At 36.7% G+C, this 15,595-nt stretch overlaps 1 protein-coding gene and 1 non-coding gene across 11 annotated transcripts in view; both read right to left on the bottom strand.

Moving 5' to 3' along the window:
• Positions 1-15,595, bottom strand: part of Dock3 (dedicator of cytokinesis 3) — a 561,871-nt gene that overhangs the window by 298,592 nt on the left and 247,684 nt on the right. For 9 of the 10 annotated variants that reach the window (XM_074059333.1, XM_074059340.1, XM_074059334.1 and 6 more), the window contains exon 4: positions 11,011-11,066. In XM_074059333.1, coding sequence (XP_073915434.1) covers positions 11,011-11,066 — 56 coding nt within the window. Of the gene's footprint in view, positions 1-4,839; positions 4,924-11,010; positions 11,067-15,595 lie in introns of all 10 variants that reach the window. The other variant, XM_074059342.1, reaches the window with a different exon arrangement.
• LOC141418748 (U1 spliceosomal RNA) lies at positions 9,499-9,663 on the bottom strand. The gene has a single exon (XR_012443393.1). It is a non-coding gene; the product is annotated as a U1 spliceosomal RNA (small nuclear RNA).

Raw genomic sequence — 15,595 nt, 5'->3', positions numbered from 1 at the left:
AGACACTGACTGGTTGGATTTTTTTAAAGGAAAAAAACTAACCTACCCATCTTCTGCCTGTAAGAACTCACCTCACCTGCAAACATATACACAGAATGAAAGTAAATGAATAAAAGATGATATTCCAAGCAAATAGAATCTGAACGCAACCAGGAGTAGTTAGACTTGTATCAGACAAAGCAGACTTCAAGACTTCAAAATAGAGGAGACAAAGACAATCACTACATGTTGACTAAGGGCACACTTCATCAAGAAGATACAATATACTGGATGTTGGTATGCCCAATTTCATAAAACAAACACTGTTGAACGTAAAGAGATACAGGTCCAATACAATACTAGTATGTGACTTCAATATCCCACTCTCATTAATAGTTCATCCATACAAAAAATCAACTAAGAAACATCAGAATTAAACTAGCACTGGCCTCGCAAGCATGAGATCCTGAGTTAAATCCCCAGGCCTCCCAACAACACCCACCCTCAAAAAACAAACCTATGTTGAGAAATTCCAAATCACTCCAGTCATCAATGCAAAAAAAAATAAATGCCTGGAAAGATGCAGGGGGAACAGACTCATACATTGCTGAAAGGAATGCAAACTGGTTCATCCACTATGTTCCTCAGTGGACATTTTCTTTGTGGTTACCATAAAGTTTACATAAAACGTCTTGTAACAGTCAATTCAAAGGTAATAACATGAACACATGTAAAAAGGCTACAATTTTAATTTCCTCTAAAACTTTGTTACTTATGTCATAATCTGCATATTTTACAATGTCTACTGATTTACAAATTTTATATAGTTATTCTTACTACTTCTGTGCTTGAACTTTTATACTAACATTAGAAGTGACTTTAATAACTCTTTGATACTATTAGTGTTTTGTATATTTACATATATTTATATTCACCTGTGAGTTCTGTATTTTCAAATGATTTCATGTGGTATCATATCCTTCTGTTCCAATTGGAAAAACTCCCTTATGCACTGCTTATTATGCAGTTCTAGTAGTGGCAACTCCCTCAGCTACTATTTGGGAAAATCTTTCTCTCCCCTTAATCTTTGAAGGATAGTTTTTCTGGGTATAATATTTTTGGTAAACAGGTGGTTTTTTCCCCCCTTTTTAATACTTTAAATATACTATCCCACTCCCTTCTAATCTGAAAAGTCTCTAATGGGACATCTGCTGACAGTCTTGTAGAGACTCACTTGTACATGAGTGCCTTTTCTCTTGTTGCTCTCAACATTTTCATATTTGACTTTGGACAATTTGATCATAATGTGCATTAGTGTGAATGTCTTTAGGTTTATCTCAACAGGGTTCTTTTGGGTTCAAGGATTGATGTCCTTGGAATTTTATAGGAATTGCATTGAATATGTAGACTGTTTTTGGTAGTATAGCCATTTTAACAATGTTTATCCTGCCAATCCATGAACATGGGAGATCTTTTCATCTTCTGGTGTCTTCTACAATTTCTCTCTTCAGTGATTTATAGCTTTTATTGAAAAGGTGTTTGGTTTCCTTCATTAAATTTATTCTAGGTATTTTATTTTTTGAGGCTATTGTCAATGCAATTCCTATCAAAATTCCAATAACATTCCTCACAGAGATAGAAAAAAATCTATCCTAAAATTCATATGGAAACACAAAAGACCCTGAAAAGCCAAAGCAATTCTGAGTAAAAAGTCCAATGCTGAAGGTATCAAAATTTCCAACTTCAAACTATACTACAAAACCCTAACAATAAAAACAGTATGGTACTGGCGCAAAAATGGACATGACCAATGGAATAGAATAGAACACCAAGACATTAACCCATGCAGCTACAGCCAACTGATTTTTGACAAAGGAGCCCAAAGCATATTATGGAGAAAAGACACCCTACTCAACAGATGTTGCTAGGAAAACTGGATATCCACGTGTAGAAGACTGAAACTAGATCCCTGACTCTCACCCTGTACCAATATCAACTCAAAGTGGATCAAAGACCTTAATATAAGGCCTGAAACTTTGAAACCATTATAGGAAGTAGTAGGAAATAAACCAGAAGATACAGGCATAGGGAATGGCTCAGCATCTAAGAAAAAGAATGAAAAAATGGGACTGCATCAAACTCAAAAGTTTTTGCACAGCAAAAGAAATAGTCACTAGACTAAAACAATTGCCCATAGAATGGGAGAAAATTTTTGCCAACTACCCATGCAATAAGGGACTAGTATCCAGAATCTACAGGGAACTCAAAAAACTCAACCTTGTGGAGATTCCTCTAAAAGTAAAAATAGAATGCTGTATGACCCAGCAATATCACTGCTAGGGATATACTTGAAGGCATGTAAGTCAAGACACAATAAAGACACTTGCACACCAATGTGGACTGCAGCACTGTTCACAATAGCCAAGCTATGGAAACAACCCAGATACCCTATAACTGATGAAGGGATCAAGAAAAAAAATATATATATATATGAGTTTTATTTAGCCATAAAGAAGAATGACACTATGCGGATGGAAGGTAAATGGATGCAACTGGAGAACATCATGTTAAGTTAAGTAAGCCAGATTCAGAACGACAAAGGCCATATGTTTTCTCTTCTATGTGGAAAACAGATCCAAAACATAAACATATGCACAAAAACAATCATGATCATATACAAACTCACATGTAGAACATGTTTACAATAGTGGAATTACTCCAGGGAACTTGGAGGAGAAGGAAAAGGAAAAGAGAATGACACAGCAACAATATTTAAATCCAAAACATCTGTGAAGATAGAGAATATAGTGATATGTATTGGAAGCTGTTGAATAATGGAGGGTGGGAGTAAAGGCGTACAGGAGTGTAATGAAAGGGGTTGAATGGACCAAAGTAAAGTATACTCACAGCAGTGATACACTGAGAAACCCCTTTGAACACTGACTTAGGAATTAATAACAAAAGACAGAACTGAAAAATAGGTACAGTGTGTGTGTGGGTACTTCTGTAAGGGGGGAGGGTGAACAAAGGAGATAAAGGTGAGGGAATATGGTTGATGGTCTTAACATACTTATATAGAATAGAACAATGAAACCTCTTGTAATTGCCTTAAGTGGCACGGAGAGATGGTGGAGGCAACCTAACCAATGAACAATCTATTAAGCCTATATGGAATTGTCACAATGAATTTCCCCCATGTGTAACAAATATTTCCTAATAAAAAAATTGATGTCCATTTCCCTCCCTAGATTTGGAGAGCTTTCAGGCATTATTTCTTTCAATACAGTTTTGTCCCTTTTGGGTGAATATGGTGCAAATACTATGTACATATGTATGTAACTGGAAAAATGATACCTGTTGAAACTAATCCAGGAATGGGGGCAGGGAGGATAAAGGAGAATGGTGGAGGGGGTGAAGTATGATATATTTTAGGAACTTTTGTAAATGCCACAATGTACCCCACCCACCCAGCACAACAACAAAAACATACAGCGAACTTAAAAAAAAGTTGTGGGCTGATCCAAGATGGCAAATGGAGCACAGAGGCAGACAGCATGAGCTTTGTGAATCAGGGACCTTGCTGAGATGCTAGAGCCATGCTTGGCAGAAGTGAAGCACCAAGGAGAGTAGAAACTTTCACACCCTGAACCCCTAGCCCGTGGAAAGCTTTTCCATACTGCGTTACACTGAGAGAACAGGTGGAGTGCTGCCACTGCCATCTGCCAGCTCCAAATCTGCTTGGGAGATGGTTGGCAGACCAAACAGGTAAGCACCAAGCATCACGTGGTATTCCTCCAGCCACCTATGGGATAAACCAGCACAGCCCCCTGGTCAGACTGAACCCCACCCTACAAAAAAAATACTACTGAACAATCAACAACAAACTGAAAATTAGTGCACAGCAGAGGGGCGGAGTTGCTGAAAGCACACCAGAGAAGAGGGGAAGAGCAAGGAGCTGATCACTGCATGAACTATCAGTAAACAAATGGCTGGAAAAGCAGGAGGACTGACAGCAGACGGGTGATAGGCCTCTGCCTGAAGTAGGGCAGGTGGCAGACCACAGGGTTCATCTCCTGGAACAGTAAGCAGCACCCAAAGTTACAGGGCTCTGCAGGGCTGAAGAACAAACAGTGAACCATCACAACATGCTGACAGTGGGGGGACCAGCTGATGGATCACCGACCTAGCCCCAGAGAAAGGGGGCAAGGCAAAGAAACAAGACCAGTAAACAAGCATAGTGAAAGCCAACTCCAAAGTAGGACAGCTGGTGGACTACAGAGCTATCTTCTGAACCTGACAGCATGCAGGCTTAAGCTGCCACACCTCACTGGGGGAGGAGCTGACCAAGCAGCTGCTGCTGAAAGACAGAAGAAAAAAAAACACTACCCATAGGCCAACCACCTGGCAAGACTGTGACAGAGCTTCTGCTTAAATACCAACACCAGAACTGGACTCTGGAGGAATAACACAGAACTTAAACTAACACTAAAATTCTATTGTTCCTGAACCTGGTGGAGCGTTTGTTTGTTTTGTTTCTTGTTTGTTCATCTCTCCCCACTGACTTTTTTGCTTGTTTTTTCTTTTGTAGTTTTTATTGTTGTAAATTATTTAATAATAAATTACACCCAGAGGAGGTACAGAAATAGCACACACATGCTTAGCTAACAACCAGTACAGTCACAAAAGAAAATTAAACCAAGGGAAAGAAAACAGGTCACTGAAACCACCAACTAGCCTATCAAGAATATAATTGCACAGTACCAAAGTGGAGTAATGGGAAGAAGAAAAAGTGATGGAAATCATTCTCCCCCCAAAAAATAATTTAATACAGGATTCAGAGGAAATGAAGAAAATGCATACCCAGTTCCGGACTCCAACAAAACAAAGATAAATGACACCAAGGAACCCAACGATGTCCACAAGAACTTCCTTCAAGAAGAAATCCTGCAAGTAATCATTAAGAATTTCATGAAGATGTTCCAGACATCGTTAACCAAAACATACAAAAGGTACTCAAGAAAATTCAAGATACCAAAAACAAAGAATACATGAGACAAAGAAACAAATAAATGAAATCATAGGAGCTCTAAATAAACACCAAAGTGAAACAGAGAACACTACAAATAGAGAGATAAATGAATTAAATACAAAAATAGACAATATTAAAGAGGTAGTGACCCATGAAATGGAAAACCTCAGAAAAAAGAATGAAACAGAAATACAAAACACAATGGAAGGCCACCCCAGCAGATTAGAACAAGAGAAAGAAAGACTCTCAGAACTTGAAGACAAATGGAAGTTAAAGGAAAAACTGAAGGGCTATTAGTCAAACAACTCAAGACCTGCGAAAGGAATCTACAAGAACTCACCAACTTCATCAAAAGACCAAACCTGAGAATCATGGGCACTGAAGAAGAAGAGGTGCAAGTAAAAGGGATTTGCAATATAGTCAATAAGATAGTACCAGAAAATTTCCCAAATCTAGAGAAAGTTATGCCCATTCAGGTACAGGAAGCCTCCAGAACACCAAACAGACTTGACCATAATAGAACTACTCCACGACATATCATTAAAACAACAAGCACAGAATAGGGAAAGAATATTAAAGATTATAAGAGAGAAAAAACAAATAACATACAAAGGTAAACCCATCAAATCACAGCAGATTTCTCAATGGAATCCTTAAACGCAAGAGGTGCATGGAGTTAAAGGAAATGTAAATCAAAACCACACTAAGCTTCCACCTCACCCATTAGAATAGCCATCCTCAAAAACACCACCACCAACAGGGTTGGCGAGGATGTGGAGAAAAAGGAACATTCATACACTGCTGGTGGGAATGCAAGCTAGTGCAATCACTCTAGAAAAAAAATTGGAGGCTTCTTAAAAATCTAAACGTAGATCTGCCATATGATCCAGCAATCCAACTCCTGGAAATATACCCAAAGGAACGCAACACAGGTTACTCCAAAGGAACCTGCACACCCATGTTTATTGCAATGCTATTCACAATAGCCAAGGTATGGAAACAAGCAAGATGCCCCACTACTGATGAATGGATCAAGAAAATGTGGTATTTATACACAATGGAATTTTATATCTAGGGCAAATACAGCAATGTTGTCAGATTTGGGTCACTTGAAAATGGGATAGCACATACTGGAGGTATGGGGATAGGTAGCAAACCCAAAAACTGAAACCATTTCCCCTAAAATCAGGAACAAGAAAAGGGTGCCCACTATCCCTACTCCTATTCAACATAGTCCTGGAATTCCTAGCCAGAGCAGTTAGGCAAGAAGAAGAAATAAAAATAATACAAATAGGTAAAGAAGCTCTCAAAATATCCCTATTTGAAGATGACATAATCCTATACCTTAAAGACCCAAAAAACTCTACCCCAAAACTCCTAGACACCATAAACAGCTAAAGCAAGGTGGTAGGATACAAAATCAACTTACAAAAATCATTAGCTTTCCTATACACCAACAACGAACAAATTGAGAAAGAACATATGGAAAAAATTCCATTGATAATAGCCTCAAAAAAATCAAATACCTAGGAGTAAAATTAACAAAGGATGTGAATGACCTCAACAAGGAAAACTACAGACCTCTGAAGAAAGAGACTGAGAAAGACTACAGACGGTGGAAAGATCTCCTGTGCTCATAGATTGGTAGAATCAACATAGTAAAAATGTCTACACTACCAAAAGCAATCTACATGTTTAATGCAAATCCTATCAAAATCCCAATGACATTCATCACAGAGATTGAAAAATCTACCTGAAAGTTCATTTGGAAACACAAGAGACCACAAACAGCCAAAGTAATACTCAGCAAGAAGAGCAATGCTGGAGATATCACAATATCCGACTTCAAACTATATTACAAAGCAATAGCAATAAAAACAGCATGGTACTGGCATAAAAACAGATATGAAGACCAGTGGAACAGAACAGAGGACCTGGATATGAATCCACATAGCTATGCCCACCTTATTTTTGACAAAGTCGCCAAAAACATACGATGGAGAAAAGACAGCCTCTTCAACAAATGTTGCTGGAAAAAGTGGTTATCTGCCTGCAAAAAACTGAAACTAGATCCATGTTTATCACCCTGTACTCAAAATGGATCAAGGACCTTATAACAGACTCCAGACTCTAAACTTAGTACAGGAAAGAGCAGGGAATACTCTGGAAGTAACAGGTACAGGCAAGGACTTCCTCAATAGAACCCCAGCAGCTAGCAACTAAGAGAAAGGATGGACAAATGAGACTACATATAATTTAAAAGCTCCTGCACAACAAAAGAAATGGTCTTTAAACTGAAGAGACCACCCACAGAGTGGGAGACAATATTGTACATCAGACAAAAGACTGATAACCAGAATATACAGGGAGCACAAAAAACTAAACTCCCCCAAAATCAATGAACCAATAAAGAAAGGGCAACCCGAACTAAAAAGAACTTTTTCAAAAGAAGAAATTTAAATGGCCAAAAAACACATGAAAAAATGCTCACCATCTCTGTCCATAAAGGAAATACTAATCAAAACCACACTAAGATTCCATCTCACCCCTGTTAGAATAACTACATCAAAAACACCACCACCAAGAGGATGTGGGGGGGAAAGGAACCCTCATACACTGCTGGTGGGAATGCAAGCTAGTGCAACCACTCTGGAAAACAATATGGAGGCTTCTTAAAAAACTAAACATAGATCTGCCATATGATCCAGCAATCCCACCCCTACAGATATACCCAAAGGAATGTGACTCAGGTTCCTCCAGAGGCACCTGAACACCCATGTTTATTGCAGCGCTATTCACAATAGCCAAGTTAAGGAAACAGCCAAGATGCCCCACTACTGACGAATGGATTAAGAATATGTGGTATTTTTACACAATGGAATTTTACTCAGCCATGAAGAAGAACAAAATCTTATTCACAAGTAAATGGATGGAACTGGAGAACATCATCCTGTGCAAGAGTAGCCAGGCTCAGAAGACCAAAAATCATATGTTCTCCTTTATATGCGGACTTTAGATCTAGGGCCAATGCAGTAATGCAGTTGGACTTGGGTCACACACTAAGGGGAAAGCACATATGGGAGGAATGAGGATAGGTAGGAAACCCAAAACTTGAATGTGTTTGATGTGGCCACTGCAGAGGAGTTAATACAGTAACCTTAAAACAACAGAGGTCAATATGGGAAGATGACCAGGAAGTAGTGAAGAGGTAAGGTAGAGATGAATCAATTCAGGTTGTAATACACTCATGCATGGAAGCAATGCTAGGAATCTCTCTGTATAGCTGCCCTTATCTCAACTAGTAAAAACACTTTGTCTTCCTTATTTTAGCTTATACCTACTCTTCAACAAAATTGGAGAACAGGGCAGAACAGGTTCTGCCTGGAAGCGAGGCGGGTGGAGGGATAGGGAGAGGGCAGGGGACAGGGGGCAGGATGGAGAAATGGCCCCAACAATATATGCACATATGAATAAATGAATAAAAAAAAGTTTTGTCCCTTTCTCTATTCTCTTTCTGGTCCTTTCCACATTGCATATACAGTAGTTCACTTGACAGTGTCTCATAAATTTCTTAAGTTTCTTCACTCATTCTTTTTCCTTTTTGTTACTCTGTATGGATGATTACAAGTGACCTGTCCCTGAGTTCACTGACTCACTGTTCTATTTGATCAAGAATGCTATTCTATTGACTTTTTAATATCGGTATGATATTCTTCAGCTCCAGAGTTTGTTTGGTTCTTTTTTGTTATGATTTCTTTCTATTTGTTAATCGTTTATTCATATGCCATTTCTCTGATTTCATTTAGTTGTCTATCCCTATTTTTTTTATAATTCACTAATCTTTTTAAAGATATTATTTTGAATTCCTTGTCATGAAATTCACAGAACTCCATTTCTTTAGGGTTGGTTGTCAGATATATATTTTGTTCCACTCAAGCTGATTCTTCATATTCCTGTAGCTTTGGTTTTGTATCTGCACATTTGAAGAAACAGCCATCTCTCCCAGTGTATTTAGACTGGCTTCAAAATGGAAAGTGCCTCATCAATCAGTCCAGCTGAGACTCTGGGGACCTCTTGAACCATATCAATAGATATATATGCACAATTCCTCCTGGGAATCTCAAAATAATGCACTTTCTCCCAATCTCTGAGACCCATGCTGGATACAGTAAGTCATCTATCTCTTTTCCCTAAGCAATGCATTAAAAAGCCAGGACACTAGATGCATACTTTACACTTCTCCCTTCCTTTTACATGAAAAGTCTCAGAGATATGTACCCTCTCTCAATCTTGCAGACCTGCACTGAACACAGGGAGCTTCCTATTTCTTTTCTCCAGGGCAGTGTTGAAATTGTTCTAAGAAGAGGGGAGGGAGGCAGAGGGAGAACCATGGAGGGAATAAATCCAACTAAGATATATTATAAGCACATAGGTAAATATCACAATGTATTCCCTTGTACAACTATTATATGCTAATAATTTTTTTTAACCAGAGGAGAGCACGAATGCAATTCTTCACTACCACAAATTATGCAATCGAGTTTTCTGCATTTGGGGAAAATCTCAGGGGTCAGCACATCTGGAGTGCTATGGGTAAGTCTCACCTTGAGGAAACCACCTTCATTACCATGGTATCTCCCCTGCCAGGTAAGATTATAATAAAATAATTTTTTAAAAATAAATTATATTCTTACAAGTCCCCAATAAAAGTATTATCTTGGAAGGCAGACCAGTCACTTACTAATAATTACTACCTCTAAATCTACCCTTCTAAGCACTGATTCTGTGGCTGAGATCATAAGCTTTGTATTACATTCTCACTTGTCAGCTGGGGACATTAGACAGACCCTGGGGAAAAGAAATAAAGAGGCATGTTTCTTGTTTGCTGCTCCTATAAATAATTTTCTACCAGTGAAATATTTCCAGATTCCAGTTGCCTTTGACATTCATAGAATCCTCTCTCATTGCCACATTCTTCATATATGCTATCAGCAGCTATGTGATGCTGCCTTCTCAAATGATTGAACTCCACTGTCTCAAGAATCCATTCTGCCAGGTTCCTGAATTCTGGTATTCCCACCCCGTCATATTTTATACCATTAGGGTGTAGGCTGCTGTGTGCAGTATTCATCCTTAAGCTACATTAGTATGTTTCCTTTTTTGTTCTTTCACTCTTCAAATGCATGTAATTTCCTATATGAAATTCCACCTCATAAGTTGAATTAAACTACATAAATTGTGAAGTTTCTGTTTTCATGACTGAACCCTGAATGACTAGGATATGCTGATGTTTGCTCACTTTCTGGTCAAAAAACATTGCAGCTACAGAAGGCTATCTTTGAAAATTATGCAGTACTTAAAATTTATTTTTTAAATGATAAGGTTTGAAAAGTTAAATAACTTTATAAAACAGGACATGATAACAAAAAGTATTTTAAAATCACTCACATTCCCAACATACAGAACAACAAATGTTAACATTTTGATATATTTACTCCCTGTCTCTCCTCTGTGGAGATGCCTTTTGTTTTGTTTTTCAGAGGGGTGATCAAATTATGTATCCATTTTGTACAATGTCTTCTCATCCTGAAAGTATGTCTTTAATGTTTTTTTAATTTCTACTTACAAACAGAATATTTTCAGTTACCTTCACTTTGACATGTAGGTACAAAATGAGATTCAGTTTTAATTTCTACTCTATCAATGACTATTCTCATAATAGTACACACATAGTACATGTTTTTTAAAAAGCTTGCTTCATTGCATAATTGTTTTCACAAAATTCACAACTCAAGTTACTTTGCCAGGATACAGAAAAACAGATTAGAACTGTATTTTAAGAGGAAAAAAAAACAACTATGTCCTCAGAATTTATGTATGTATATATATTATTTATATATATATAAAATGAATGTATATTTCTGTCCAAAAAACCTGTCAGCAATATATTTTATGCTATGAACCAAAAGTTGTAAATAAATTTAGTAAGGCCAGTTACTCACCCCCTATTACTGACAATTGCCTTTTTCAAGTGAATATAATTTGCAGGAAAGATGCCCTGTAAAAGAGAAAAGTAAATTGTTATTAACATCTCGTATGTAACAAAAGAGCAACAGAAACATAGTAGATATCTTATTGTAACAACCATTTTGCATATGAAAAATATAGTTGTATAAAATATACAGGAATTTTATAGCCATGTGCAATCAAATTCTATCATCAGAAGAAAACTTTAACCAAAGAAAACTTTAACCTTAAGCATTATAAAAATAAATTTTAATTGTAAAGAAGAGTTATGGATTAAAAGTATTTCATCAAATCATTCTCAGCACATAGTATTATGTACAGGTCATATATGTATCTCCAAAACCATACACCTCATCTAATCAACAACTTACAGATTACCCAGCTCTAAGTTAGAGAAACAATTCTCAGACTTTGGCTAATATTTAGATTCACAAAATGCATAAATTGGGGGCATTTTATAAATATTTATTCTTTTACTCTTTTCATATGGTTTCCACTTTGGTATTCGCCATAATTTGATTTCATTTCCTAGGGATAAGAAGTATATTTAAATTTTTTTTTCAGTTTTCCAATCATTTCATTCCTTCTGATGTTTGAAAAATCCATTCAAGTAAAACATAGATGACCTAAATATTTTCATACTCTTTCTCTCACAATATACCAATTATAAATTCAATCTATACTGTACAAGGCCATCAACAACTAAACTGCAGTAATACATTTTACGTATTGGCTCAAAACAAAAGATAACCTACACACATACAGGGAATCCTAGTATGTGAGAATATAGGTACTTAAAATAAGATAAAATACACAACCGAATGCAATCACACCTAAATAATGACTGGTGGTTATCTATAAATGAAGGCTTGATAATAAAATTTTTAAACACACAGGACCAGCTTATGCTTCAGAAGACTCAGGAACTATACTTTCCACTATTCCTCTTGCTTGGTACACCTAAAAACTTAAGATATTATTTTTAAAAAACAATTTAAGGAGACTATAAAAAGTGGGAGAGAATAAGGAAGACCAAATAGGGATTTTGTCCACAAAAATCAAGAGTATTAAATTCTGTAGATTTTCTTTTCATCTTACATGTCCCATTACATGTCCCCTACCTGGAACTGGAGATGCTGGATATCTAGAAACACAAAGGCACATATAAAAAGCGACCCCAGTAGAAGGCTGCTTTTGCTAGCCAAAGGATCAGGCAAGTGTTATCCTATAGACAGAAAATGTTTACAGAATAACCACTATAAAATACCACCATTAAAAAAAAAAAACTGTGACCTAAATTCCCCAACATGAGCATGGTAGATTGGAGAGATGAACTTTTACCTTCATTAGGCCATTATGAGACATTCAAGCTACACACTAGGGCACTGTCAGAGAAAGTTAGTTAGGGATCTAGAACTTTCTACCCTCATTACACGATAGCAGTGCAGACTACCTAAGGTATTTGAACTTCCACTTCTAAATCATATTGATGAGACAAACACACACACTCACCAGCCGGCTGAGGCAGTGTCAAAGGAGGCCAAGGGGAGAGTTGGGACTTTCATATGCTAATGTCAATAGAAACCATGTGGGGTATACTAAAGAGACATTAAAAGTGCCTACTAGCCATGTAAGGATCAGGGTATATCTAGCAGGCCAGCTCCTACCTATGATCAGCAGTAATGAGGCTCTCTCCCCTTGGGCTGTCAAGAGTCAGGGGGAAACATACACTTCTATCTCCCCTGGCAATAATATGGCAGAACCACTCCTTCCCCTACAGGAGAACTGCCACAAAAAGCCAGCTGAAATAGGTTAGAATAAAATGCATTATTTCAATATAATACCCCAAAGGTTCAGGTTTCAACAGAAAATCACTTGCCAGGAAGATATCAAACTGAATGGAAAAAAAATCAATACACACCAACACAAAGAGGCAAAGATGTCATAATTATCTAACAAACACCTTTTTTGTAATTTTTATTAGGATATATTCATTGCACAGGGGTGATTCATTGTGACAATTCCAAATAGGCTTATATTGTACATTGATTAGATTGCCCTACATCTCTCCCCCTCAGCTCCCTCCCTACCCCACTTTAGGCAATTCCAAGAGGTTTTATTGTTTTATTTCATATAGGTATATGAAATCCATCAACCATACTGCTTCACTTTAATCTCTTTCATTCACCCCCCCAACAAGTACACCTCCACACACTATACCAATTTTATACTGTTTTTGCTATTAATTTCTATGTCAATGTTCAAAGGGGCTTCCCGATGTATCCCTGCTGTGATTATACTTTACTTTGATCCACTTAACCTCTTCCATTACTCTCCCTTCCCACCCCACATTATTTATCAGCTTTCAATACATATCATTATATCCTCTACCTTCACAGGTGTTGTTTTCTAATAGTTGATGCACTATCTTTCTCTTTTCCTTTCCCTCCTCTCCTGAGTTACACAGAGTAGTTCCACTATTATAAACATGTTCTACATATGAGTTTGGATATGTTCATGTTTGTTTTGTGTATATGCTTATCTTTTGGATTTATCTTCCACATATGAGAAGAAATATGCAGCCTTTGTCTTTGTAAACCTGGCTTAGTTCACTTAACATTATGTTCTCCAATGGCATCCATTTACCTTCCATCCACATTGTGTCATTCTTCCTTATAGCTCAATAAAACACACACAAGTACATATATATGTGATATATAAATGTGAGATATATATATATATATTTCTTGATCTCTTCATTAGTTATAGGGTATCTGTGTCGTTTCCATAGTGCAGCTATTATGGAATAATAACTTATATGGATAGTAACTTATAAGGATAGTTGCCAAAGATTTTCTCCCATTCTGTGAGCAGTCTCTTTAGTATAGTGACTGTTTGTTTTGCTGTGCAGAAACTTGAGTTTGATGCAGTCCCATTTGTTCATTCTTTCTCTTAGATGTTGAGTCATTGAAGCTCTATTTAGGGAGTCATTCCCTATGCCTATTATTCTCCAGTGTATTTCTTACTTCTTCCTACAATTGTTTCAAAGTTTCAGGCCTTATATTAAGATCTTTGATTCACGTTGAGTTGATATTGGTACAGAGTGAAAGACAGGGATCTAGTTTCAGTCTTCTACATGGGGATATCCAGTTTTCGCAGCAACATTTATTGAAGAGGCTGTCTTTTCTCCATCATGGTTTATGGCTTCTTTGTTGAAGATCAGTTGACTGTAGTTGCATAGGTTTATGTCTGGGTCTTCTATTGTTTTCCATTGGTCTTTATGTCTGTTTTTTTGTCCTGATACCATGCTGGTTTTATTGTTGTGGCTCTGTAGTATAGTTTGAAGTCAGGAATTGTGATACTTCAGCATTGGACTTTTGATTCAGAACTGCTTTGGCTATTCAAGGTCTTTGTGTTTCCATATGAATTTTAGGATTTATTTTTCTAATTATGTGAAGAATGTCATTGGGATTTTGATAGGAATTTCATTGAACATGTAGACTGCTTTTGGTAGTACAGCCAATTTCACAATGTTAATTCTGCCAATCCATGAACATGGGAGATCTTTCTATCTTCTGATGTCGTCTTCAATTTCTCTCTGCAGTCATTTATAGTTTTCACTGAAAAGGTCTTCAGTTTCTTTCATTAAATATATTCCTAGGTACTTTTTCAGGCTATTGTAAATGGTATTGTTTACCTGATTTCTTTCTCAATCTGTTCACTGTTGGTGTTTAGGAAGGCTACTGATTTCTATATATTAAATTTTTATCCTGTTATTTTTCTAAAGAGTTTATGATTTCTCAGAGGTTTTTTTGGTGGAGTCTGTGGGGTCCTTTAGGTGTAGGATCATATCATCTTCAAACAGAGATAATTTGACTTCTTCCTTCCCTATTTAAGTCTCTTTTATTTCTTGCTCTCGTCTTTTTGCTAAGGCTAGGAATTCCAAAACTATATTGAATAGGAGTGAGAAAAGCAGATATCCCTGTCTCATTCCTGACTTTAGTAGGAATGGTTTTAGTTGTTCTCCATTTAGTATAATTCTAACAAACATCTTAAAGTCATTATAAATATGTTTAAACAAACAATGACAAACTTATTTCAAAAAATTTAAGAGTCTCAACAAAAAACCCCAGAACATTTCATCAAAGAAACAAAACATGTTAATATGGACTCAAAAGCAAAACACAGGATATACCAGTGAACCCAAATATAGAATAATAAAAATGGCAAAATATGAACTACAAACAGGTAATAGGCTAAAAAGAAATGACTAGGACCTCAGGAAACTGTGAGATTATGGCAAAAAGAAAATACTTAATATATTATATGATCAAGTCCTGGAGTGTGAAGATAAAGAGGTCAATACAGGGCTGAAAAAGTACATGAAGAAATAATGTTCAATATCTTTTGCCATTAAGGAAACATAATCAAAACTACATTGAGATTCTATCTTACCTCAGTCATAATGGCTATCATCAAGAATACAAAAGAAATGCTGGTGAGGATGCAAGGAGAAAAGGACCCTTATACTATTGATGGTAATGTAAATTAGTCCAGCTC

This window comes from Castor canadensis, chromosome 17 (genome assembly GCF_047511655.1).
Source record: "Castor canadensis chromosome 17, mCasCan1.hap1v2, whole genome shotgun sequence".
In the NCBI taxonomy this organism is placed as follows: domain Eukaryota; kingdom Metazoa; phylum Chordata; class Mammalia; order Rodentia; family Castoridae; genus Castor; species Castor canadensis.
Note: the sequence above shows the minus strand (reverse complement) of the source record. Positions and strands in the feature narration are given on the sequence as shown.